The 27468-nt window shown below is 40.1% G+C and overlaps 3 protein-coding genes across 4 annotated transcripts in view; 2 read left to right on the forward strand and 1 right to left on the reverse strand.

Moving 5' to 3' along the window:
- Window positions 1-417: 417 nt before the first annotated feature.
- On the reverse strand, window positions 418-8452 carry alkal1 (ALK and LTK ligand 1). Of its 2 annotated transcripts, none has more exons than XM_072388685.1 (6): window positions 7834-8452; window positions 7200-7481; window positions 4936-4989; window positions 3649-3729; window positions 2258-2331; window positions 418-895 (listed from the first exon to the last, which is right to left on the reverse strand). In XM_072388685.1, the coding sequence occupies exons 2-5, from the start codon at window positions 7468-7470 to the stop codon at window positions 2267-2269; spliced, it is 471 nt and encodes a 156-aa protein (XP_072244786.1). In that variant the 5' UTR covers window positions 7471-7481; window positions 7834-8452; the 3' UTR covers window positions 418-895; window positions 2258-2266. The 2 variants fall into 2 exon arrangements, with proteins under 2 accessions (XP_072244786.1, XP_072244785.1); XM_072388684.1 differs by having other exon boundaries at window positions 3649-3732.
- Window positions 8453-8784: 332 nt separating this feature from the next.
- Window positions 8785-15652, forward strand: LOC140311423 (dynein regulatory complex protein 11). Its single transcript, XM_072388793.1, has 20 exons — window positions 8785-8815; window positions 9195-9213; window positions 9805-10132; window positions 10230-10349; window positions 10537-10719; window positions 10807-10878; window positions 11184-11389; window positions 11486-11570; window positions 11658-11774; window positions 11950-12025; window positions 12305-12411; window positions 12650-12736; window positions 12817-12878; window positions 12999-13081; window positions 13655-13762; window positions 13875-14074; window positions 14539-14625; window positions 14708-14885; window positions 14986-15224; window positions 15526-15652. The coding sequence occupies exons 1-20, from the start codon at window positions 8785-8787 to the stop codon at window positions 15637-15639; spliced, it is 2502 nt and encodes an 833-aa protein (XP_072244894.1). The 3' UTR covers window positions 15640-15652.
- A 1977-nt stretch (window positions 15653-17629) lies between these two features.
- The window catches only part of obscna (obscurin, cytoskeletal calmodulin and titin-interacting RhoGEF a), a 40584-nt gene continuing 30745 nt past the window's right edge, over window positions 17630-27468 (forward strand). The window contains exons 1-19 of the mRNA XM_072389482.1: window positions 17630-17669; window positions 18693-18798; window positions 18887-19153; window positions 19613-19774; window positions 19946-20050; window positions 20216-20482; window positions 20734-21003; window positions 21431-21697; window positions 21780-22043; window positions 22141-22407; window positions 22560-22829; window positions 22954-23220; window positions 24133-24399; window positions 24727-24999; window positions 25090-25353; window positions 25457-25723; window positions 26203-26469; window positions 26589-26858; window positions 27192-27458. Of these exons, the coding sequence (XP_072245583.1) occupies window positions 18759-18798; window positions 18887-19153; window positions 19613-19774; window positions 19946-20050; window positions 20216-20482; window positions 20734-21003; window positions 21431-21697; window positions 21780-22043; window positions 22141-22407; window positions 22560-22829; window positions 22954-23220; window positions 24133-24399; window positions 24727-24999; window positions 25090-25353; window positions 25457-25723; window positions 26203-26469; window positions 26589-26858; window positions 27192-27458 (4321 nt within the window). The 5' untranslated portion in view covers window positions 17630-17669; window positions 18693-18758. The remainder of the gene's footprint in view (window positions 17670-18692; window positions 18799-18886; window positions 19154-19612; window positions 19775-19945; window positions 20051-20215; window positions 20483-20733; window positions 21004-21430; window positions 21698-21779; window positions 22044-22140; window positions 22408-22559; window positions 22830-22953; window positions 23221-24132; window positions 24400-24726; window positions 25000-25089; window positions 25354-25456; window positions 25724-26202; window positions 26470-26588; window positions 26859-27191; window positions 27459-27468) is intronic.

Consider the following 27468-nt stretch of genomic DNA (forward strand, 5'->3'; position numbering starts at 1 on the left):
GTGTGATTGCAAGAGAAAAACACAAAAATCTGCCAGATGTTTTGCAACGAACTCCAGTCAGAGGAGGGAATGCTGTAATGGTAACACCTGCTCGGAGAAGCAGGGACAGCGGAGGATGAATCAGAAAGGTGCTGAAAAATGCAAAAGATATGTCTGATCCAAAAGGAGAAGAAAAAAAGAATTCCCAAAGCCACACGATTTTTAATGAAACCCAGTCTTGCTCAGAGCTTTTTACAAATTTAGATGAGCATAGAACTGTGTTTTTCTCTTAAAAGAGAAGAGACTGGGATAAACACACCACACACTCTGCCAATAATGAGCAGTCCACTCCCCTGGGCTCCATTTGCGGTCTCACCCATCACACCACCTGACTCTACTTTCCCCTCTTCCTCAATAATCGCAAAATCTGCTGTGCTTCAATATTCTTTATTCAATAGTGCAGTGCAATATCACCACTGTTGTTATTTCATGTGTTCTCATCGTCAGCAATCACTCAAGTGCCAAATAAAATGTAATGAAGACAGCGATGGAGCATAACATCAGCAAAACAGTGAAAGTGAAATTCATATATAAGGAGAAAAAAAGCTCCCTCTCCATCATAACTGTTATAACCAACATATCCACTTTTGAATGATTGTGAAATAATTATATACATATCCTTTCAATAAATAGGTGCATTTAATATTAAATTAATACTTTCTTTACAAATACATGTTACATACAGGCCCATTAGGATAAAAAGAAATCCATTCAAAAACAACCAATATTGTTCAATAATGACAACAAGAACAGCAAAAATAGAGACACTATAAACACAACAATGTTTGTATGACTGCTGTGGATTCAAAGGCACTTCCTTGGCAACACATTAATCCCTCTTCCATTATACTGGGACCTGAAATTAAATTGCAAAAACAGAAAAAGTTGATTAAAGGTTAAGCAGGTTCAGTTTTTGCAGTTTTTAAAGTCTATTGAAATAAAAATTGTCTTGTGCAGTACTTTTTTCACTGTGCATTTTGTCACACCTGACATCTTTCTAAGGAAGTTGTATTGTCAGCTTCTAAAGACGGTCATTACTGGCCTGCCATTACCAACATTCCTAAATGTTAGTGAAGCTCATTCAGAAATTACCAGACTAACTAAATCGTGAGTCACTTAATGCCTTGCCGATTGTGACATACATTTGAGCTCTCTGAACAGTGCGAGCAGGATCTTATTGTCTGATTTCTGAGAATGTGTCAGCCTCTTCAATGATATAATAACCACCGATACCCAATGACCTGAAATGACCCCTTGTGTAGATGAATCCTTTTGCAGCTCTTCTTCGTCAGCGCGACCTAATTGCATTCACTGCGAACACATGCTTTTACCTATGTTAGATTTAAAACCAGACAGCAGAGAACGCCTGAGACCTGCTGTCGTCAAAGATCACCCTAACAAAAGGATGACTATACGTCCAAAAATTTCTCCACTGACGACATTCTAAGTCCTTCCTCTGTCCTCCCTTTGAGAGTAGCCGTGTTTAGTGTGTTTAAGGTCAGCGTAAGGATCACATAGACCAAGTTTTTCGAACAATATCCAAGAACCGGGCATTATTTAGTTTTATTTCTAATGTTGTGGAAATAAATAACGTTTTTGTGACTCAGTTGTGAGTGGCTTATACTTTAGCAATTATTTTCAAAAGCCTGAAACACGCGTTCCAGGGACAAAAAAAGAAGAATTCATAAATTCACAATAACACACATGACAGGACACACTGGGGTCGAATGTAACTGCTCTGTTCCACAAGGTCATTTGGTCAATATAGTGAATTAGATCAAAATATATATTTTATACATAATGATTTTTAAATGACTGAAAGTGTAAAATCTGTTTCTTTTCCCTTCATTCTGACTTTTGGTCTACAACTTTAGTCAACTAACTATGAATAACATTTGAAGTTAGAGCTAATACATAAAAGATTCTTTCTTATTTTCAAAAGAATAAAAATGCTGGACAGATGTTCATGAGATACATTACAGATTATATGAAGATCAGTGTTCACTCAAACACAAGATGCACATTAAATTAAATACCCTTCCTGAGCTGCAAAGAAATTCCTTCACATCAAACTGAGGCAGAAATTGTCAGATTCATCTGTTTCTATTCTATTCTACCAGTCATTATTTTTCTTCTAACAAATCAGAGAATTGTGCAAAAAGAATCAAACTAAATCTGAAGAAACTTCACTAAAGAAGAGAAAAATACTGTTACTCACATGCAATATCTATGATTGCATGCAGAGTGGACTCATTGCTAATCGTGTTAGCAATCTCGCACATCTTTTGTAATCTAAAAAACACAATGAGAAAAAGGTCATTAATATGTTAATATCAGGATAGCAAGAATCAAACTTTGGAAGAAAAAATATTCTATTTAGACAGTCTTTAAAATATTCAACATGAAATGTTAATAATCATCATTTCAAATATTACATAAGGCTCCATATACGTTAAAGTATATGTAATAAATGGCAATCAATAAATAATAGTGTTGATCAAAGAGTGAAAAAAAGCACTGATTCTAATAAAAATCACCCTTTAGCTGTGTGAAGTCAATCAAATACAGATGTACTCTTTAACATCATCCGTAAATTAGTTTTAAAAAGATTAACCTTAATTATGCATCACCACATCAACAGACAAATGCCTCCTGTATGTAACTCAGTTGCCAGTATTGCCGACATTATTTCTTACTTGATAAGACTTGCAAATGGCATCACAAGAATGTTTACTCAGTGACATGTATCAAGTATAAGTCAGCACTGAACTCATGGATTGCAGTTATTCTGTGATGCCTGCTTGACACCATCTCTTTAGGTCTCAAACTGTAATACCCCAGAGGAAAGAATTCATGTGGCAATAAGTGCTAACAGCTCTGAGAACAACTTAAACTGGATCTTAATTGTTGAAGGGAATTCTGTAGTTGAACTGCTTGCAAATGACAAACATATGCAAGTTGTTGAAAAGGTACAGGGTCATGGGTACATGCAGCTTTGCAATATCCACTTGCAAGTCCTAAGCTTGTTAGACTGCAAAGCAATACTTTACATCATCAAGTTGTCAAGGGTCTGCATCCACTCAGAAGAAAGATTTATTATAAGTCTAAATTCTGTAAGTTTAAATCAGAGGGAGCCCTGTTTACTCATACTTCAAAACATTAATCTGCAAATCAAAGTTATTTTCTATAGTTTAAGCAAGCCTTATGGACCTGAACACTTGCTTTAAAAGTGTCCTTGACTTGACCACGAAACCATGAAAGTTAGCCTTTGAAAAAAACACCCTCAGTTATAATTTGCTTTTTGCACTGAAAAAACAAACAACTGGTCTGATTCATCAGGACTAAGCAGTGATCAGTTTTGATTAAAAAAATAAATTAAAAAAATAACCAGATTCTCAAAGCTGCATGTGACAGTTACAACCAAAAAGACGAGTAAAGGCTGATAAATCAGAAAAAAACAAACGAACATCTCAGTGACAATAACCAGCACCACAGACGTGTAAAATCACGTCCAAAAGATTATCAAAACAATGTTACATATTTGATCAAGTGACACGGAGTGCACTTATGAAATGGCTACTGTACAGAAAAGGAAAGAGGCATACATACATGCTGGTCTTGAGCAATCCCTTGTGTTGTGATAGAGTCTATGAAAGTGTGTTTTACATTCCGACGAGAACTTGACTTGTCCTGCTTAATAGAAAAGGCCGCATCAGGTAAAATGAAAAGGGTTTCAATTTACACAATTTACTATTTATTCAACTGGCTATTTAGATCACACCTATAGATGAGTGACAAAGTAAAGGAAAAACCTTGACAACTACAAAAAAGGCCTTGACTAACTCTGTTATACTGCAAAGGGCCTTTTTGCTGGCAGGGTTTGGGAGGGCTCACTGAAAAATCTCAGAGTTGCTCTGAGATTTTTTTGTTATGAAACATGTGGAAGTCGCCTGCTCCACAACGACATTATCTACCTCCACAAACTAACTAAAATGGATGACTGCATGCTTTGATGATCGTAAAAATGATTTCAGTCAAATGCTATGCTCCCTCCAGTCCCCAGATATCAACCCAGTTCGACTCCTCTGGGAAAATTTGGACTGATGGGATAGCGCTCTCCACCACCACCATAAAAACACCAAATGAGGGAATATCTTTTTTTCCAACCCTCTGGTAGAATTTTAGACACTTGTCGAATCAATGCTGAGGCACACGGAAACTGGTATGGTGGCCCAACCTTGTACCGAAACACTTTTTGTAGGTTTTTCCTTTTATTAGTCACATATCTGAAAGCCTACATTGAATTTATGAGTAATCAACACAGAAGCAAATTACTGTCAAAACAAATCAAAGTGAAAGTGAACAGTGTGATATCACAGACACTGTTAAGGGGTCGGGGTTCAACAGGACTTAGTGTGAAGGGGAATCGAGTCCTCAATCATAATCACCTCTGAGAGTTTCTGCACCAACGATTAAGCTTCCAGATTTTCATACCAATAATGAAGTCTGCTCACAGGACCTGAGACAAATAATCAGCTTAACTTAGCAATGCCTTCAACTTAATTCTGTCAGCTTCAGACCATGTGCTGTTTCTCTAAACTATCGCCCTACAGCTAAGCCAGGCGACCCCCTCCTGACCCACAGCAGTGCCAGTGTTCACAAAGCTGTCTATGACTTCAGCATACTGTACGTTGGCTTGGAGGAATGAAAAAGACTTTCTCAGAGGGGCAAAACTAAGAACCTCCAGCCAAAAGTTATATGGGAAAAGTGCCAACTATGCTCTTAAAGTTGTTTGCCAGATAAAACAGTTTTGCAATGTCTGGAAAGGGCAGCAGTGGAATATAATAAAGACATTTGCACTCATGATGTGATTGTGTTTGATGGCGATTTTCTTACCTCCAAAATGTTGAATAAATTTTCCTTTCATGTTTGCATCTCTAGGAACAATATCTGGAAAAGAAAACCACTGTTAGGTTGTCGGAAAACATTTGAGAATTGAAATCATGATGTCTGTGTCATCATCAACATCACTTCCTTCTTGGCTCTCATTTTTGTGCCTGAGGGAGATTTTTGTGTAAGTAAAGAACATCTTGAGGCTACACAGTCACGCAAGGCTAATGTTCTTCATCTTTTTTGGCATCTCAAAACCCCAGCATCTTATATGAGCAGCCTTCATTTGTGGTTCTGTTCCTCAGTAGCACAGCATTTGTAGTAGTTCTGTGTTCAAATACATCTCTCAGTGGTGGTCTGGTTAACATTTGGAAGGCATTTTGGGAGGCTGAATTTGAGGCAATGGCGTCATGTATTCTTCTGTAAGCGTTTACAAAAGTAAATCAGGCAGGGGTCCTACCACATACTGGGTATGCTAACAGCCTAAAGAGATTATTGTATGGGAGTTTAATGCTGATCAAAGTAAGTCCATGTAAGTAGCTACTGGGCTAACAGCAATTTACCCCTCAAACCCAAGTGAACGTAATGTTGTAACAGCAGACAAAGTATGAATGAAAGTCATTTAGTCAGTTTGTTAACCAAAAGGAAGTAATAAAGTAGTTCTGAAGTCCAGGTAAACAGGAGACAATGTAAAAGTGTTCAAAGTATGTAAAAGTGTTGACACATATATTTAACATGATAAAAAAGAGTTTGTGACATCCATTTAAAAGGAAATCCTGCTATCAAGCCAAAACCCAGATGAGTTGATTGAAAATGGCAGGCAGTGTGGTTTCACTACACGCAGCCTATTGTGTTTCCTGAGCATCCAAAAATGAGCAGCAACTCTTCAGCTGCAAGTCTAAAGCTTATCTTTTTATGCCGTACATGTGACAAGATAAACTGTTACAGATGAAGCCTGCTATAAAATAAATGTGTTTCTGCGTAATACGTCTGTGTCACCGTTGCTGTCATTCTGATGACGCAGCTATGGCTGCTGAGAACACAAAGGAACAACTCTGGGGGGAACACAGCAGTGGGCTTACAGATGTCCTCCCTCTATGCTCAGTGTGTTCAAAACATTTATCCTTGCGTGATTGTGGTTCTTTTCGGGGCGTCACACGCACCAGTGCAAATATGTTGCTTTTAATATCCTCAAAAGATAAATTCCATTCACCCATTGGTCTGAGAGAAGCACTTTTGCAACTGCGCAAGTCAAGGGCGAACACTTTGAGCCGTATGATGCCTGTGCAATATCACTCTGACATGATCTAATTGATAGAGATAGAACAGAAAATCTGAAACTTAATTTTCAAAGAAAACTGCTTCGTTCACAAAGCATACAAGACCAATAAGACACAACCCTTAAATACTCTCTGATGTGATGTTTTCTGTTGCAGCAATAGAAAACAGTTGTTTTGAATAAAGGTATTTTTTAAAATATCTTGTCTTTGTTACATCTTGGTGAACCTTCTGTCTCAGATCTTATAAGTATGAAGAGATTTATAGCACTGGCTTAACTGCAGTCTGGACATAATGCTATATATGAGCCAATAAAGGCAGAGTTCCATCAAGCTCTTTTTTTACTTGCATGAGAACATCTCAGGCTAAGATGTTATTTCAAATGAAACGATAGGATTTAGCAAAAAAAGCTGTTTAGTGTCCTTTTTTAGAGAAAGATTTGAAAATTCACAACAGTAGAATGATTTTTACACATAAAAAAAGACCCAGGGCAGAGGGTCATTCATGGTGAAGGCTGTTCAATGAATCATACTGAATGAATCATTCACAAGTTTGATATGATGATGCTCCTCCTACCTATCCACATCTCTATCAATTACAGCCTGAATAAGAAAGTGGTATGTTCACAACATGTGATCAGTAAGTATCTCCTCTGAAAAAGAACACCAAGTACTATAGATGTGAACAGACCTCTTTGTCTCCTTATTACATGCATTGTATAACCACTTTAAACTGAGCTAGGTATTTCAAGACAAACAGATGTGGATGCTGCACCTTTGCCAAAGACCATTTATAGACAGGAAATAGTGTTTTTTTCTTTCCAGATTTCTTGAATTAACTTGAAGCATACACCTTCCTCCATTCAGCCAAACTAAAGAAAAGCTCCCACATTAGATGAACAGCATAACCAGACCAATGACAGCTGTCTCCAACAGTAAAATGGGGATTATGCTTTCATCATCAGGTCCTAAAAATAAATCTTATCAGCTTACCTATGAGTCTACTGTTATCCAGCCTAGGGACGTAGAAAGGCTTTTCACTGGAGGAGAACTTCACGTCTTGTCCTGAAGTGTGGAGTCCACTGCCACACCGCCGGGACACCGATTTGTCCCGTTGCTGGCTGTCTCTGATCACCTGCAAAATTAGATCCAACAGGGTCCTTCTTTCTTTCTGCTTGACCTCTTTGCTGTCCATACACTGACCAGAGGTAATGAGCAGAAGGAAGATAGTCAACAGTATGTGCCATTTCCTCTCCACCTGCATGGCTTCACTGTCTGAAAACAGAAGCAAATAAGTTTGATTGGGGTGTGTGTGGTGTGGTGTGTGTGTGTGTGTGTGTATGGGGGGAGGTTTACATGGTTTCAACTAAATCAAACATTTATCTTCTGGCAACCAAAGAGATAAGACTTTGTACATTGTTTAACGCCACCAGATGCAGCAAAACAGCCCTTTGAGATCCTCCACATTTCTATAAGGACTTAAAAATTCCCTATCAAAGGTAACATAATGCAAGCTCTTGCAAGATTTTGAATTATTCGCAAGAAACGGTATGCTGCGTCGTAGATTACGCAGCAACCACTTTTCATCAAGTAAAACAAATGCACTTAATCAAAATTCTAGACTTACCAGTTGAGGAAATAAATATGCTTATGTCCTGGAGAGCGGACACAGTTGTCTTGAGCAAATTCTTCCAGGCGTTGTCTTTGGACCCGATAAGAGAGAGGAAGAACAGCCAGCAGATTGTGCTCAACACCGTCTTTCTTGAAATAATGCGTTCCTATTTATACGGAGAGCCACCTTCTTGAAGGTAATACAATCGATTTCGAGTGGGTGGTAAAGCAATGTTGACATCTTCGGTGTAATTTCTTCCAGTGGCATTCGCTCACTTTGGCATGCGCCACTCCTTTACGCACCAAAACATCCCTAATTTCAGTTTTGCAGGACCATTCGAATCCATGTAAAAGCTGCCTCTCTACTTATAAAGTGATAGTTTGAGGTCTAAAAAAAACGATCCACTAAAATGTCTATTGAAAAATACGGGCTACGACAAAAAGAGACCGTTGGACAGCAGCGCGCAAAGAAATAGATGTCCAAAAGGAGCAACTTGTTGGATGTTGGATGCAGAGAACAAGAGAATCTGAGGGCCTGTAAGCTTCTAGCTGACCTGTCAGTGTGCCGATGTTTTTGTTCACTGATGTCCAAGTCTTGTGACCGCATAAGCGCTGCAGGGAATGCGCCTCCAGAAGCACCCATCCGGCTACTTCCCCCCCGAATAGAAATCTATAAATGTGATAGGGTTTGGAAGAATTATATATCTATATCTCATCTACGTGAGAGTAATAATTAGGTTAATTGCTGCACCAAATTGGCAGATTAATCCGTCATTAATAATAACGATTAATGATAGGGCAACAATTTAATTTGCAAATATATAGTATGTCCTATTATCCCTTAGTTAAGCTGTTAAACGGACAAACATATCTTTACTGACAAACTTTAAACGCCTCAGAATTTAAAGACGTCCCCTTGTGGCCTCTCAGCTGATGCTTTTGGCACCTTAAATTTCCAAAAGGACACATGGCCACGGCGCGCATTGGTGATTTAAAAGGTAGGAAACAAGTTAAACAATCATTTTGATCATTTACGAAAAAATGTACGTACATAAACATATCGGTCACTTTAACCCTTAACCTGTCCATGGGTCGTATTCTGTGACGTTTAATTTGCTTACAACCATCCTGAGCCCAGCAAGACATCTCTCTTACGCCTGTCCACAGTTTACCCTGCGGCACTAACCCCAACCGCGGAGGGAAACGTAAGGGTGCTGTGATCCCATGTGACTGTTACTATGGAGACGGGCCAAGCAGCATGCAAACTTGGGAAAGCTGGCTTCATGTTTGATACACTTTAGCCAACCTAATATCAACACTCTGTAATTTCTTCAACTTTTTTTCCCCATATAAGCTTGCCTTTTGTTTTTCCTGGAGGCGGAGACATGTCACAAAGGTAACCTTTTAAAAAAAACACAGCTTTCATTGAGGTTTCGTCAACGGTAGTTTAATTTCAGCTTTTCAAATTTTACTTTGGCTCGCTGGTTTCAGTATAAGGACTCACGCATCATTTAAGAAAGTTGTAGTGGCAAGGTGATAGTGTTAGCATAGTTATGCTGGCAATAAAAGTGCGTTTAAAAGCATTATATTGATACCACTTAAATGGAGCAAACATTAAAGCCACATTAGTCAGCCACGTGAGGAATAGAATTAAAGCTTTATGTAATTGACACATATATGTGATTAATTTTTATTGGCTACCCAGGGACTGTGAGCAAATGAGATGCTTATTGAATGGATGACAGTACTGTGGCTGCTTGTCTGTTTGCTGGCTCTGTTGCCCTTTGATTTTTAAGCTTTGTATGTGTAAGTGATGGCATATTAAAAAAAAAAAAATTTACAAATGCCAAAAATGCCTTGTTATCCAGTTAATAAGCTCAAGTCTGTATAGATCACTTGTGTTCCTCATCTTGACTTTCATTTATTGGTTACGGTGCAACGTTCCCAGCCTGGCCCTCAGTTCATCATCTTGTTTACACTGTTTCAGGACATACAATCAGCTCTGGGCAGATGCCCAGGTGGAATTGAGCCATCTTTTAGCTGAAGAACTACCTGCTGAGCCCCCTCGCCCACAAAGGGACAGGGTGGTGTTCTTCCAGCGGCTGGCCTTGCTTTATGTGCGTTACATTCAAATCCTCAGGCAGCTGGAGAAGATCTATGAGTTGATGGTCCACCCTCAGAAGAGACGAGTTATTCGGAAGATCCTTGATAGTATAATAGGGCGGGTGTTGGAGCTGAAGAATGAAATGGTGGAAAAAGAGTTTTCAGAATACCACTACATGGATGATGTCCTTCATGATTTGAAGCTCACACCTGTAAGTTACTTTTATTACATTGTGTTTAGGGTTTTACGGAGGCTAACAACCTTACTCAGTTAAGGTTACAACTGTTTTCTCAATTTGTCTTTTTTAGTCCCAAATTGAGATCCCTATCCCTCGCTATTTTCTCAGCGAGCAAAGCAGAGACTTTCAGGAACGAAAGGCGATGCTGATGGATATCCTCAAATTGGCGGAAGTCACTCAAAGCCTTGACGTGAGTTGAAAAGTGGCCACTTCATTGTGTTCTAGATAAAGGCTAACATTTTGAAAAAGTTCAACAAAAATAGGGCTTTATAAAGAAAGCAAAATGAATACTCTAGATTTATTTGTTGCATTCAATGAATGACTCACAAGCAAAAATAATTTGCTGTTTTCTCTACTATTTTTATTGGTCCCTGCAGCAGTTAATGGCCAAGGACATGACTCAAGAGGAGGCCATTAATGTTATTCAAGTGGCAGAGAGGGCACGGCAAGGGCGCGTCAGGGCAAAGTTGAATGAAGAAAGCAGAAATATGAGCAGGAGGCATAGGACCGAGACCGCTGGAACAGCTGGCACTGAGTCGGCTGCCATCTGCATTCAAAAGGTCCTTTGTCGAAACCTAATATCGCATGGCTCTTTTTTTTTTGGCTTGAGTCATCCTTGATTCAGTGTTGTGGTTGAATTTGTGCAGGTGTGGCGGGGCTACATCCAGAGGAAGAAGACAAAGATTGCTCGAGATGAAGAGATGATTTTTCTTGGAATGGCGAGTGGAATAAAATGACCTTTTACAAAACCACCAGTGCCTTTACTGGAAGCTGAGTTTGTAAACTTGGAACATGCCATTACTTGTGTTGCTTGATGTTAACGTTAAACATATTTTCTATGTTCTTTTATTTCTGTTTAAAAGGAGAAACTACAGTGTGCACACAGCTGTGTAATATAGATATAGATTTTCTTTCCTTTAAACTATCCATGCTCCTGTCCTATATTGTTCAGCCTTTCTGAGATCGTTGAGCATGCCAAGTTGTTTGAAATATATTCAGTATGTCTGGGTCACCTTCATCTTAGGCTATGGATCCAAAATATTTGGTGCCATGCCCTGCAGAGGTCACAGCCCGAGCTAATGAAGCTCTCGCCCGAGTTAAACAAGAGGAGCACGAGGACGCTTACCAAAAGTCTTTGGTGGTCGTCGCAAACCAGCTACGGGAAATGGAGGGTCACGACATGAGCAAGACCATGAAAAGCCAGATTCGACAGTGGTTCTTTGAATGTCGGTAAGGTGGCACAGTTATAGTCATAGTCTGAGCATTAGTTAGGGAATTTTGAAACGAATCAAATTGATCAACAAGTGTTTTTGTCTTTTTTTACAGCAATATTACAGGAGCATTCCCAGACTATCCAGATGAAGAGGACGGTGGCTCAGACCTAATTTTTTCTGAAAAGAGCCCTCAGCAGGTACAATATGTCCTCATTTAAAAGCATGCTTCACTGTATCGTCTTTGGATAGTTTGCAGAGAACAACGGCGGGTATGTCTCTTTCAGTTATTGGATGAGATTGCTGCTAAAGAAGAGGAGGATTCCAACAGCAAATCTAAAGAGAAAGATGAGAAGAAAGAAAAAGGGAAAAAGGACAAGGGGAAAGGGAATGAGGATGAGGAAGTAAGTGGAAGCTGCTGTATTAAAAGAAGTTTTATTGATTTTATATAACATTCTGTAACAGGCTGTTTGCATTGTAAGAGGATGTAAGAAATAATATTTCACTTTATCAAGCCCATCGTTGCTGTTGCTGTCAAACGCTTTCAGTGAATGAATATACGTCTATTCTGAACCACAGGATGAGGAGGCAGGGCTGAAGATGCTGCCTTCTGCTTTCCTGTCAGACTTAGAAGAAGGAAACAAAATTTTCGTTGGTATGTTTACATTTAAACTCAAAGCACTTGACAGTTCAAGATACATTTACCGCCCCTCTAAAGATTGGTTGTTTAACTCCTCCTCTCAGCATACTAAAATGACATAAAATGTCATAAATTTCACAGCGTTCAAAACATTTATGTTGTTTAAATGGTGGCCTGCAAAACCACAGTGGGCAGGCAGCGTACCATTAAACCTTTCCTCTGTAACGGCTAATAACCACCTCTTAGTGAGCATTCGTGTAATAGTTACACAAACTAAACATTTTCCGCCCTCAGATTTTTGGAAAACACGTAATGAATCTAGAAACTTCAGCCAGAAGCACGAAGTGGAGCTGATTAAAGAAGAAAAGAGGAAAGTCATTGAAGCTGAAATACGAGTACAGGTATCAAACTCATACCATTTAAGACATTTGTGAACAATAATTTATTTAACTACAACTCTGAAGTTGTAGATAGCACTGTTTTTGTTTTTTTTTTGTAAAGGATTTTTGTAAAAATTAACGGTGATTTAACAAACCTATAGAAGACCAAATGCAAGTTGTTTGGTCAGTTACGCGTCAGCATCACTCCTTTGTGAAATTGACCACAGTGCCACTCACTCGTCTGTTCTGTTTGTACCAGTTAGATGAGCAGATGAGACAAGAGCTGGCTGACCTGAAGATATCTGTGGATAAAGACAAGGGTGGTAAAACAAAAGCAAATGCCAAGGTATTAACAGCAAAGATGGTAGTTTCAGTTCACATACGTCTCTCTGAGTGAGTTGCTGATTACATGAAACTGCTCAACAGAAGAAGAAAGGTTCTAAGAGTGGGAAGAAGAAGAAAAAAGAAAAAGATCTGACGGCTGAAAGGTAAGGTCACATATATTTATCACATGTGACATTTTAAGCACATAACTGAGTTGCATGAAGCCACTTAATTTTTCCTTGTAAATCTTGGATAAAATTCCCTAATTTATTCACATTTGCCAGGACTCTTGAGTCTCTGTGTCAGGAGCTGGTGGAACAGGGCTTGTTGAAACAAGCAAATAACGTTAAGCTGCAGGATTACTTGGGTAAGACACTAAATATTGTTCGTGTAGATTGGTGACTTCTATCAGAAATTGATTTGTCTTTTAATCTTAGCTGCTTTGTTTTCATCTGAATCTATGGCAAGTGATGTGGAGGAACTAAATGAAACCCTCACAACTAACCTTGTTAAACGAGAAGGGCACCTTAAATGTATTTAGTGATGATGTGCTGCCCTCTTCTGGTTTGGCTTTTCAAAGAGCTACTGTATGCTACTATGTACTTTATGAAGATTATCAACAACTGTTATGACGAGAAGATTTTTTTCCCAGCTGTTGGATTATTTAGAGACAGCAGTTTTGGGTACATCGCTCTCTGTAATGCAGTACAGTCACAGCGGTGCCACAGATCATCCCCCCAAATTACCACAGAGTTGACTCATCAGCTTCAACATAAACTGTGCAATATAACTTCAAAAAGATGTAATTTGTTGCAGAATGTTCTGTTAGAGCTACGCAGGTAACGTCAATAAAATGGTAAACCGTATGTATTTTAAAGCTCTAGTTTTCAATATGTCAGTATTTCAATAATGTCTAACTGTTGGCCCCTTTTGTTCTCAGGTGATTACAGCTACCTTGGGACCACACTGAGGCAAAATGACATTGAGCCTATGCCATCATTATCAGACGTGCGACAAGTTTTATCTCTATATGCGGTTTTGCCATTAGGTATGAAAGTTAGTCCATTTGTATTTGGAAATAAACATAAATATACACCTATTTTGGAGTAGAAACAAAATAAATACTGCGTGTGTTATTTAAAACGTGTGTTTGTTTGCAGGCTCTCAAGTGGTACATGAGAAGGCTCCTTTGATAAAAGCCATGCTACTGGTTGGGCCTGCAGGTGTAGGTAAAAAGATGTTGGTCCATGCAGTTTGCCAGGAAACAGGTGCCAACCTGTTTGATCTGTCCCCTATGAATACAGCAGGAAAGTATCCTGGCAAGAGTGGCCTTGCTATGATGCTTCACATGGTGTTTAAGGTGAGACATAGTCAGGCCACAGTATACACCTCTGCTGTATTCATGCAAAATCTGCCAACGTGGCACCCACCTGCAGGGTTGTGCAGAACTGAATGTAGATGCTAGAAAACAATCCAAAAGTAGCATTTTCCCTTTCTGATTAATTGATTCACTCTGGATTTCTGTTGGCTCTTCAGCTCATTTGACAACTGGAGGGCTTGTGATTGAGTTAACCAAATGTTCCCCTCAAAATATGCAGATATTAAAAGTCCTCCTATAGGTGTTGTTTGTTGCATTCAGGGTATTGTAAAGCACAGTATGGGATCATGTTATGCCTACTAGAACCATCAGTACAGCTTAATATTCAGACACATTAATTTGTTTCAGGTTATTTTGGAATAACACCTGAAATTCTATAAATCTGCCTTTTGCACTAGCTTTGACTAGAAAGTAAAAGGAATTTCTTCCTAACCATTTTCACACAGGTGGCGAGACTTCTGCAGCCCTCAATAATATGGATTGAAGATGCAGAGAAAATGTTCTACAAAAAAATTCCCAAAGAAGAAAAGGAGGTACCCAAACGAAAGGCAAAGGCAAATTGTAATTGTCACATTGCAAAAATGGTCACTTTGTCTTATTTATACGCTCGAACAGTTAGACCCTAAGCGGCTGAAGAAAGATTTACCCAAGTCTCTGAAACTGATCAAAGGAGAGGATCGCGTCCTGATAATAGGAACAACCAAAGACCCGCAAAGTGCTGATATTAAGTCGTTGTGTAAAATGTACAGCAAAATCATCCTCATCCCAAGACCTGACTACGGCTCAAGATACAGTAAAAGAAAAAAGGCTTGCTCATTATTTTTCATCATTATGGTTATGTTCTTTTTATTGAGTTGGTATGGAAAGTGACCTTTGACTCTGTTTAAATTCAGTCTTGTGGAAGCAACTGATCAAAAAGAAAGGCGGTGAGATAACCAAGGCCTTGGACCTCAGCTCACTTGCCAAGATATCTGATGGCTACACTCCAGGTCACATGGTCCAAGTGATCCAGAGTGTTGTTACTAAGCGTCGCATCCTACAGCAGGCAAACAGGCCGCTGACCGCTGCTGAATTCGTTGCCCCATTAGCCAAGATCGACCCCGTGTTTGAGGTGGAGGAAGAGGCACTGAAAGTAAGTTGCATGTGCTATATTTAAAGAGTAGCTTATCACCAGGCTGAGAAACAGACTTTTGCTGCCCTCTCTGATGCAGTTTTGTGAACAGTTTAGAAATAAGCTTTAATGCACCTGTAGCTACATCCAAAATTGATGTGATAGGGTCCATTGCAGTAGAAGGATACGTTACACCACTGGAAGTGATCAAACCAGATAATCAGGAGTTACTCTAAAAGTTTATCTACAGATTCATTTGATAGATTGTATTTAGATTTTTTTGTTACAAATGTTTGATAGTTGTTCCCTTGTGTTTCTCAAGAACTGGTATGCAAAAACTCCCCTGGGAAAGAAAAGGATCAAAGCTGCCGCTGGAAAGGAAGAGGAAAACGCACCGGTTAAAGGCAAAGATGCAAAAAAGAAAGGGAAGAAATAGATTTGTTTTCATGTTTTTGACCTTAATTGAAAAATAAACAGCCAATGAAAATGAGTTTTTGTTTGTGTGCAGGTCAGTCTCCCTTCTATATTTCAGTGGATTGTGTGTGGTTTTTTTTGTGCTGGTACACAAAGTATACAACAATATCAGACAAAGTTCCTTCCTTCCACCGTATTAAGAATGTTTTTATGTTACTTTAAAACTTTACTTACCTACTTCCTGTGATATTTTGTTTGAAGCCGAAGCTACTGATCAGGGATGTTTTTGACTAAAATAACACATTATAACGTCGTACAAAGCTCCATTATTGCGTTCAACTCAGGGTCATTGTCACTCCAGTGAAGACAACTATGTTCAAATACACGTGCTCAACATTTTTCCAGTATGATCGTGGTCTGGTGGCGAGAATCTGGATGAGAGGAAATGTGGGACACAGGGGTGGCGGTGTTTCCAAACATGGACCCAGAGGCTTAGGTGGAGCATTCAGCTGTTTTGTCAAGTTCTAAATTCACTCAACAGATCCTCACATTGCATTGGTTCCTTTACAATTTCTCTATTCTTAGTGTGCACTATCAATATGCGACACACAGAAAGCAACAGGTTGCTGTCAGAGGACGTTGATTTTATGGTTTTCATCTTCAGCCCTCCAGGAAAACAACGCTGTTTTTGAATTAGCTCACAGTTCCGTTAGAAAACCTTTTTTTTTTTTGTGCCAAAATCAATGCTTCATCTTCACCATCTCTCAAATGCTCATCAGATTTGATGAAAACCTTGTAAAGAATGATGAGGTGGAGGTCTGTAAAATGAGACTGCTTTGCTTCCGTGGGCCACCATTCTCCTCTTAGTGACGACAAGTTGTTTTTGTGCCCCGGCAGGACTCCACAGAGATTATCCTGTTGATTGAGTTTCACTGGACTTAAGAGAGCTCTGCAGCACATGGAGCTGTCCATCAAAAGAAGGTGTTTTCACTGCTAGATGCTGTTGGCTTTGTTCAGTCTGGATGATGGGACACGGCAAATTCAAACCACTGTTAAAACAATAATGTAGAGGTGGGCAGGTGTCAACCATTTTTACATTGAAAAAGATACATTTACATTGGCCCTGTCCAGTTATATAGAGTGTTGGTTTCTTTGATATAAAGACAATGTATCACTTACATAGAGATTTGATTTAGAGCAGGCATTGTAGAACAGATCATTTGTGTTCCTCTGAGCATAAGTTTGTCTAAGAGCATTCCCATTAGTTGACATCGTTTAATCTTTCATGACCTTTAAACTCCAGCTATGATGGACATTCCCTGTGGAGATCCAAGGACTTTGATGTCTCTAACTTGAGGTTTAAGCCACTGAAAGATGTCAGCCATGACTGTAAAGAGCACGTGATTAAACTACATCTGCCTTATAGTGTGTCGAACGCTCGGCTGCTGTCTTGGACCAATGCTTCAGTGCCTTCATTATGATTGTGTGGGAGCACTAATGACAAAAATTGCTGCATTTCCATGTTTGGATCCCTTACAATAGCTACTTAGAAACACGGTTTCCTCTCGTCGTGGAAGTCACTCATTCATGCACACTGAAAAAGCATCAAACAAACAAAGCTTGTGATACACACTGGATTGTTTTTGATGGTTCCATTGATGCCGAACACAATATTCCTCACACCATTAAAGCCAAAGCTATCTTTGCCCTCAGACTGACAGAATGCTATTTTGGAAGTTAGTATGTGAAGAGAGATATGTCAGCTGTTCAGCACCATGCTACATCACGCAAGCAAAAAAAAAAAAGGAACAGATAGCACTATAGGCTGTCAACTTTGGGGACTGGGATGTAGCAACAAAACCTGGACATGCTCTTTATTGGCTAAACATTTGCTGTTAATCTTAAAGGCTTTATTTGGGAAACAAAACAAGACGTGGACTGATCCGTTGCCATGGTGGATGTTTCAGCTAGTTTTCTCAGGTGAAGGTGTTTTTTTTTTTTTGTAACTGCAGCAACAGGAGGGGAATGCAGAGATACCTGTCTGAGCTGAAGGTAGGTGAATCACTGCAAGTTTTCTGACATGTTTCCACTCAGTATTTCTATGGTTTGTTTGTCCAAATCAAAAGAGGCTGACCGGACATCAGCGTCGACTATAGTTTTGATGGTATTTGCAGTGGAAAATTTCTTGAAGTTGAATAACGTCCTGCAAAACTGCATTGACAGACAGAATTTTTCAAAGATTTAGCAGATAGATGAAGTATTTGGCCATCAGCTGCTTTCAATTTTTATTTTTGCCATTTTTAAAAAACACATTTTTTATCATGTTTGCTTATCTATTTTCAAATGCTCTTTTGTACTACATTTTAGCTACACATGCCATGAAATACTAAGTATTTACAGATAATCTAGATAGTTGTCTGCCATCATAAAGTCCTGTTGTGACGCATCATGTAATGCCAAATTAGCTGGTAGGAAATGAAGTAGATTGACCCTGTTCCTGGAGTAAGTTATGATCAGTGGGAGGAGCCATCCTATATATGTTTCATGCATCTAAAAACATCATATCAATCAATTCGGTAATGGTCAGTTCTCACTCGGCTTCTTTTTTGTTTCCTTCAACACTCCCCCTGTTTCTGTGCTCGCTGCATGGAGCCTGACGGAGGTGGCATCACAGCTGAGTCTATATCGGTGGTGCTGATCTCAGCCGAGTGAGGTGACAGAGATTACTCTGCTCTTCATTGCTAAGGAGAACTGGCATGCTATCACAGGGATCAACCGTATGAGACAGTGACCATGCGTATCCATTTTGATAGGCCAGTCTTGCCATTTTGGAAGTGACAGTTTATCATTATAAGACAGAGAGAAATTTGTTTAGCACGTGAAACAAAAATGGGGCACTGCTGCGGGTTTTTAACATTACACTATATACAGAGTTGTACATGGCATTTGTGACAACGAGCTGAACTAATTAATGGAAACACTGAATGTCCCTAATAAATGATGTTCCTTATGAGACAGGTTGGTGTTATATGAGCCCTGGACACCACTTGATTTATCCACAATTATTCCTTGCAGCTGCTGCTCATTTCTTGTTGTAGAAAGTAAATTTTCCCCAGTCACCTTGAGAAACAAGCAGGAGATATGGGGGACAACAGACCTGGAGGAATAGTAGCGGCAGCAAGTAAGTCTTCTTGTTTCAAAAAAACTTTCGGTGGGATTTTTGCAAAAAGTAAGAAGCTCTTATATCTTCAATGTTGTGTATTTGCCAGTGAACCGTCTGCAAGTGGTGAAGGGATTGGAGGATGTGGAGGTGTCTGAGTGTGAGAGCTGTTGCTTTGAGGTGACTCTCAACCTGGCTTACATAGAAGGTGTGTGGACCAGGGATGGGATACAGGTCAAATCTAAGCCCACCTGCCGCATCAGCACGCATGGGAAGAAACACTGCCTTATGCTGAACCGGGTGGCTTTGGGAGATGCTGGTCTGTTCTGCTTCCAGGCCAACGGCATTCAGACCTCAGGCCGACTCAGTGTCAAAGGTAAGTTAATACTGTTATCTGAAATACTTCCATGGTCACATTATCACCCTGTGACCCTGACTCCAGTACGTTAGGTCAAATCCAGATCAAAGTCAACACATGACCAAGGCCTGAACATGATGACTGGATCAAATATGGCTGCACCCCTGTTTTGCACTTTCAGATAAAGCAAATATGTTTTGTAAAATGAGTAAGAGTTTTGACAACCATTTTGTAAGTATAAATCAAATATCAGCCACAAAGTATGAAAAGCATCACCTCACAGCCTTTTAGTCTGATTCATTTAATGAACAAAAAAAAAGCTTTGTAAAGAACCTAAAGAATTTGGTGAGAATTATTTGCCTCATTTGAAGACGTTCGGGACAATCTAAACATGTACTCAGACTTGTTCAACTGTATGTATGAGCACTGTACGTTTCTTTCAGTAAGATAAGCCATAGTTTGGATATTTCCTGCCAGCTAGGGACATCCAAATTGAGAAGGAGTTGGAAGATGTTGATACGACTGAACGTCAGTCCGTGAACTTCGTTTGTGAGGTCAACCAGGAGGATGTGGACGGTCGGTGGTATCGTGATGACTGCCGGATACGACCTGGAGACAACATCAAGATTAGACACCAGGGTAAGAAGATCAACTGCTTATGAAACCTCTCTCATTATTTCACGCTCTTCCTTTTAACTACACCTTGACTTTTACACAGATATTTCAATACCGTAAGATATATACATATAAATGTATAGACATATAAATAAGATGCAAATTATGAAAATATTTGCCTTCAACTGATTTCAGGTAAAACTCACACCCTGTTCTACAAGTCAGTCCGGCCAGAACATGCCGGAGAGATCAGATTCACTGCAGAGCGTGTCTCATCTTATGCATCTCTTAAAGTAAAAGGTGAGCCAACAGACACACATCTCGTACTTGACATGAGGCAATTTTTAAAGGATTTATGGAGTATACATTCCTTTAGAATCTTCATTGTCTAAAATTAGGACTATATGAGACAAGAGTTAATTAAGATTGTACCCTATATAGTCATAAATTGGTTCCCTTCTTCAGAGCTTCCAGTCCAAATAGTACGTCCTCTGAGGGTCAAGATCGCCATGTATCGTCACCGAGGTCTGCTGGAGTGCCAAGTGTCACGGCCTAATGCTCAGGTCAGGTGGTACAAGAGCAGAAAGGAGCTCCTGCCCAGTAAGAAGTATCAGCTAGTCAGTCAAGATATCTACAGGCAGCTGACCATCGAAGATGTCTGCTCTTCAGATGAAGACACTTACACATGTGATGCAGGAGATGACAAAACATCATGTCAGCTTCTGGTGGAGGGTGAGACAGTTGCTGTCATGGTAGTAGCATCAGTTGCATTCTTAAGTTTATGCGCTACAGATACATTTATTTTATTTATCTTTTAAAGCGAATGTATGATGAGTATTTTCTTGTGAAATGACAAGAAGACATTTAAGAGGCAGAAACTTGTTTAACTGCATGCATTTCTGCTGTGCGAACCATAGAAGCAGAACTAGGTGTTCATCTTAAGTATGCAGTCTTGATAATTTGTACTATTGTTGTGCATGCAGAGCAGGCTATCAGCATAGTGCGGGGGATGAAATCAGTGGAAGTGATGGAGCCAGAGCCTGCACTATTCCAGGTAGAAACCAGCTTGAAGTCAGGGAGGCCCCCGAAGTGGACTCTGAATGGTGAGGTTCTGGAGCCTTGTGCAGCAGTGAACATTGACAGGGAGGGCACCCTCCACAGTCTCTGTTTCACAGCCACAGACAGCTCCATGTCAGGGCCTGTGGTCTTTGTGGCTGGGAAGAGTCGCTCCACTGCTCAGCTTGCGGTGAAAGGTGAGTCACCTCGTCTTTCTTCAAGTATAGAGTTTAAATCAAAAGCAAACTTGAAGTTGTCATTTTAGTAATAATTCAAAGATAAAACTCAGTTTTTCAAGCTTGAAATAATAGCGTACAATATATTGTAAAAAATGTGAAAGTAAGTGGGAAACATAACAGTCATCATATAGCACTGCCCAAACTTTACTGAAGTCTTTCATGTTGACTTTCAAACAGCTTTGTGTTCTGTCTTTATACTCAGTGCCGAGTTTAGATTGTTTCAATTTGCGGTCTATGATTGATATTGATTAAATTGCCAGAACAGATGGATTTACTTGTATTCTTGTTACCTGTTGTTTATGCTACGAAAAGCCAGTTCTGATGCAGCGGATAAGGTGAATCAATGTTGACGTTTTAGTGTCGCTTGTACATTTCCCCTCCATAGAGCGACCGCTTCGGGTTGTTCATCACATGGATGATGTGGAAGCGAAGGAGAACAGCTCTGTGACTCTGGCCTGTAAGTTTGCCCCCTCTCCCAGAGTTGTGCGGTGGTTTAAAGGCCGCACAGCTCTTAAGATCTCTAACAAGTACGGCATGAAGAGAGAGGGGAAGCGAGCCGAGCTGATTATTCATGGCTTGACAGAGATTGATGCAGGACAGTACCGCTGCATGGCTGGAGGTTCTCAGAGCACAGCACAGGTAAAGGTAGAAGGTACGTTAATTGGTACTAACTAAATTATCTGTGCTGAATCTTTAGGTTTCTTTATATAATCACTTGCGTGTTTATTTTGTAGTGAAAACACTGAAGATGATCAAACACCTTGAGCCAGTGGACATTGAGGAGGATTGCATGGCAACTTTCTCATGTGAACTCAACTATGTGGTTGCTAATGTGGAATGGCTCCTCAACAATGTCCGCCTTTATTCCAACGTCATCAACAGGATCCAGCACATGGGCACAATGCACAGCCTCATGATGAAGAGGCTTCGGCCACAGGAGAGCATGATAACCTTCAAAGCAGGCCTCCTTACAGAGACAACCACATTAAAAGTCAAGGGTAAGACATTGAAGTATCTGAAATGCATGAAAAAGAGCTGTTATTTTCAGAAATTTAACTCTCACGTGTGCTCTTTTCTCAAATACTTGAACTCCAGAGCGCCCAGCAGTGTTCCTCAGGTCTTTGGAGGATGTAGTTGGAGAGGAGCAAGGGGAAGTTTGCTTGCAATGTGAGATTTCTAAAGATTCAATGACACCTGTTTGGAGAAAGGATGGTATAACCCTGACAGCTGATGACAAACACGAGCTTCTGCTGCTTGGAAGGTCCATGGCACTCATCATCCATTCGCTGACGAAGGATGATGCTGGACAATACACCTGTGACCTGGGCACTAGTCAGTCCAAAGCTAAAGTTACAGTCCATGGTGAGTAGCAGGAAAATTATAGGCTCTAAACCTGAGAAATCAAGTCTCTATCTTTGAGATCTGATGCTTAGTTTGTATAAGTTACTCTGAAATGCATTCAGCGTGCTAAGACACTCGTGTGACAGCAGATTTATCATTTTCATTATATACAGACCGACATGTTACCATTCTCCAGCGTATGAAGACAGCTTCAGTCCTGGAAGGTGAAAGCTGCACTTTTGAGTGCCATCTCTCTCATGATCTCGATGATGAGCCTTCCTGGACAGTCAATGGCCAGGTGGTGGTTGCTAACAGTCGTATGCAGTTTATCAACAGTGGTCGCAAGTATAAGATGACGATTAGAGATGCGGTACTTACTGATGCTGGAGATGTGGTCTTCACAATTAAAGACCTGAGCTGTAGGACCATGCTATTTGTCAAAGGTGAATAATCGTGTCTCTTAGAGAATGGTATGCATTGTCAGTTTGAAATAATCAGTTTGTATTCACACAGAACAGTCTTATCAAATGAAATGGTCCTAACTGGTAATTGTTTTTCCGCCTCTAGAGAAGCAAGTGCATATCTTCAGGGACCTGTTGAATGTCAAGGCCGTGCCTGGAGAGGATGCAGAGCTGAGCTGTGAAATCACCAAACCAGAAGCCACCATCCGCTGGGTGAAAAATGGACACCTCATCAGGCAGAGCCCAAAGTATGAAATGAGTGTGGAGAAGAACCTGGCACGACTGGTGATCAAGAACACTACCATCAGAGACTCTGGGGAGTACTGCTGTGAGGCAGAGGGTGTCGCCTCACGTGCCAAACTGGACATCAGAGGTATTCGTTAAAAAGTAATCCCTGGTGGAACTGCAAGTACTGGTTCCCTTCTAGACAGTTTTTGCAATTGAGCTTTACAAATAAATCACAAACAATGCAAATTAGGTTTTTTTCATCTGTGATAAAGCACATTGTCCTAAGAAACATAGATTTTTGATCTTTTAAAATGGAGGATGAGCTATAGGCTGTATATAGCCATATTTATATACTCTATAGTACATAAGCAAAATATTACCATGATGAAGTTAAAGATAAAAGGAAACACGATTTATTCCACAATTTTGAACTTTAGCTTGCTTATTTCAAGTTCCACATGGCTCCTTATATGAGTAACGACCAGACAGATTTTGTAACTATTTACTTGACTTCAATACAAGCATCTGAGGTTAACAATGGTTTTGGAGTGACCACATTAAGGTAAGATTTGGTTGCACAACACAGGTTTCATCAACACAAATTGCAATGGCAGAAAAACGTGGTTTATGTATAAAATTAATAAAAGAGGGCCAATAGTAGACCCTCGTAGGAAGCCACACAAGCTCAATACAGCCTGAATTTCCATTCGTGATACAAGATCATTTCATAGATTATTCTTCCAGTCTTTAAGAAGGGAAGATAGATTTACAATGCAAAAGATTCACCAAGGTAATGTGGTGTAAATAAGCACACAAACTGCCAGCCTTTATCTTGATTTATATCATGAAAACTACAGTTGGAACTCGAAGGTAGTCGCTGGGATCATTGCCTTTATTAAATCTGGCACAAATGATACATTTAGAATGTAGGCTGCAGCAAATTAGTGAGTTGCAGAGGAGAATGATCAGATTATCTCCACACTTAAAGTTCTTTGACATTTAACTGACAATTATGAATGAGCTTTTTCAATTTACTAAACTTTGCCTTTTATGTCAGAACTCCAGCACACATTTGCAAGAGAACTGGGAGACACTCGAGCAGAGGAAAAGGGCAAGGTGACCCTGGAGTGTGAGACCAGGCGGCCTGCCAAGCGTGTGACTTGGCTGAAGGGCATTGTGGAGCTGAGGTCTGGCAGGAAGTATGTCATCAGGCAGAAGGGAGTGGTGCTGTCCCTAACCATCAACTGTCTGGAGAAACTGGACACAGATATTTACATATGTGACGTTGGCACTATGCAAAGCCGGGCACAGCTGACTGTACAGGGTGAGATTCCTCACATCTAAATTCAACTTGGCCCTTGATGAAATGCCACATCAGGTCCCCATTTACTTACATTAAGTCAATATTAAACAGCAGAAAGAAGAGATACCCATGCAACAGATAATATGTGATATAAACATACTTTACAGGATTATTGTTACTGATTCTGAGCCAAAATCCTTTTTCCAATACAATACCTAAAATAATGCATACATATAAGTTTTTTGTCATTACTGTGTGGACTGATCAATGAAATACCATGGGTGTCAGGTATGTCTCTAAGTAGCCTCTATATTTGATGTTATGGGTTTTTTCACTTTTCCATCTCAGGTCAGAAAGTGTTGATCTTGGATGAATTAGAGGATTCAGAGTGTCTCGAGGGTGACACGGTCACTTTCAGATGTCGAATTTGTCCCAGCGACTACATGGGGGTCAAGTGGTATCTGGATGAGACTTTGCTTTATACCAATGAGCTCAATGAGATCCAAGTGGTTCCAGGAGGCTACCACACCCTCACGTTTAGACAGCTTGCTCGTAAAGACACCGGCACTATTTCGTTCGCGGCAGGGGACAAAAGATCTTACGCCTCATTGTTGGTTAGAGGTAAGGTTTTGACTTTCCTGTGAGTTTTTAATGCATATTTTGCTGTCATTTTTCGTTTGGGGTTGATTAAGCTCCACTTCATGATACCAGAAAGGCGTCCCACCATTACCAAAACTCTAGAGGATTGTGAGGCTATAGAAGGAGGTGGGTTGGTGTTGTCCTGTGTGACTTCCAAGCCATGTCACATCCTTTGGTACAAAGATGGATGCCTGATGTGGAACTCCTCCAGATACTTTGCCAGTCGCTCTGGCTGTGAAGCTCGACTGACTATTCGGGAGGTCTGCAACAATGACGCTGGGGTGTACGAGTGCAGTGCTGGATCTGTCACTACTAGGGCTGTTGTCACAGTCAAAGGTATGAACAGAAATGTATTTTCTCTTGTTGAAATGTTCTGCTTGCTTTGTATGGACTAAAGGTTTGTGGCAGATCATATAGAATATGTGTCTCTCCTGTTCAGCCATCCCAGCAGAGTTCACCCAGCCTCTGAATACCATGGAAGCCAAAGAAGGAGAATCTGTTACCTTAATCTGTGAGTACTCTCTGCCTGGGGTCCAGTTCCACTGGAGGAAAGGTTTTGAGAGTATAAGACCTATAGACAAGTATGTGATGAAACAGAAGAAGACAGTCATCTCTCTCACCATCAAACATCTGACGCCTGAGGATTCAGGACAGTATACGTGTCAGTGCAGAGACCACTACACAACAGCAAGCCTCAGAGTAAACAGTAAGATATTTATCATGTTTGTCTTATTTTTCTCACTTTTGCCAAACTTTTTTTCAAATTTTTTTGCAAAAAGTATTCTTGAGAATTTTTCATATCCATTAAGCTCTTCATCAAATACAAAAAGAACAGATACTGATGTGTTCCCTGTGCAACAACTATAAGAAGGAGACAACAGAGAGTCAACATTACAGAAAAACACAAGAGCAAAACATGGAAACATTTAAGAAAGATAATAGGACCAATAATCACAAAATTTTTAATTAATTTCAGAAAGACCCAACTGCATTCATCAGACCATATGATAATCAACAACAGTGTGTTTTGGAAAATATTATGTCGTCTGTTTTGCTTTCATGTTTCCAGAAATATCCTTTTTTAAATGTTTTGTTGTTGGGTGTTAAGAAATGTTGTGTTTTGGGTTTTGTTCCCCTGACTCCTAACTGTGTTTATTCAGAAATGTTACTTCTCCGGTTTTCCAGCTGTTCCCATTACATTCGTCCACCAGCTGAAGAACATACAAGCCGAGGAGGGCAGCAGTGTCATATTGCGCTGCGAAATTTCCAAACCTGGAATACCAGTGGAATGGCGGAAGGGGGATGACTTGCTAAGGAATGGGGTAAAGTACCAGATAAGGAAAAGAGAGACTACCTTGGAGCTCCTGGTATGGAAGCCTGTGCCTGAGGACAGTGGGATCTACAGCTGTGTGTGTGCTGATCAGATGACATCTGCCACGGTCAAGATCACTGGTAGGAATTTATTGACCAATGAGCCAAAGTTTAAGGCTTGATAATACACCAGACTTCGTAACTGACTGTGATTATCTATTATCTATTTATCTATTCTATGGCCATACATGACATCTCAGCTCTACCAGTCACTTTTAAGCAGAAGCTGAGGAATGTGTCGATTGAGGAGGGCAACACTGCAACGCTACGCTGTGAGCTGTCAAAACAGGGTCACCCAGTAGAGTGGAGAAAAGGGGGCAATGAACTAATCAGGAATGGAGAGAAGTATCATGTGCGGCAGAGAGACGTGCTTATTGAACTGAGGATTTCTGATGTGACACCTGAGGACAGCAACATCTACACATGCATCTGTGGGGACATCGAGACCACTGCAACTCTAACTGTGAATGGTAATACTGCTTAGGGACCGTGTCTTACTTCTGTTTATCTGACAGGAAAGTGGAGTCATATGTGTCAAAAAAAGGTATCATAATGAAACGACATATCATATAACGACATATACAAAGAACAAATTCTTAAAGTCAACTCAATTTGGCTTTATCCCATTCGAGCACTTAAATAACTTTGTATACAAGAGACACCTTTACTCACAGGAAGACATACCACAGGATGGAATAAATGACATTGAGTGACATGAGTGCTTTGCATTGCAATAATGTTTTCCAGGGTGATTTTTATTGTTCTCTATAAATTCATCACCTTACTTTATCTGTACCTTTCAGTTCTTCCTATCACCTTCAAGCAAAAGCTGAGGAATCTTCAAGTTGAGGAAGGACACAACATCACACTGCATTGTGAGATTTCCAAACCTGGTGTCCCAGCAGAGTGGAGGCTCGGAGGAGAGCTGCTAGAGAATGGGGAGAAGTACCAGATGAAACAGAGGGACTCAACTCTGGAGTTGACCATAAGAGATGCTGTGCCAGAGGACAGTGGCGTCTACACCTGTTTGTGTAGAGAGCAGAAAACAAAAGCCACTGTAAAAATTATTGGTACGTAAGT

Source organism: Leuresthes tenuis, unplaced genomic scaffold, assembly GCF_036924035.1.
Source record: "Leuresthes tenuis unplaced genomic scaffold, fLeuTen1.0.hap1 SCAF_7, whole genome shotgun sequence".
Lineage (NCBI taxonomy): Eukaryota > Metazoa > Chordata > Actinopteri > Atheriniformes > Atherinopsidae > Leuresthes > Leuresthes tenuis.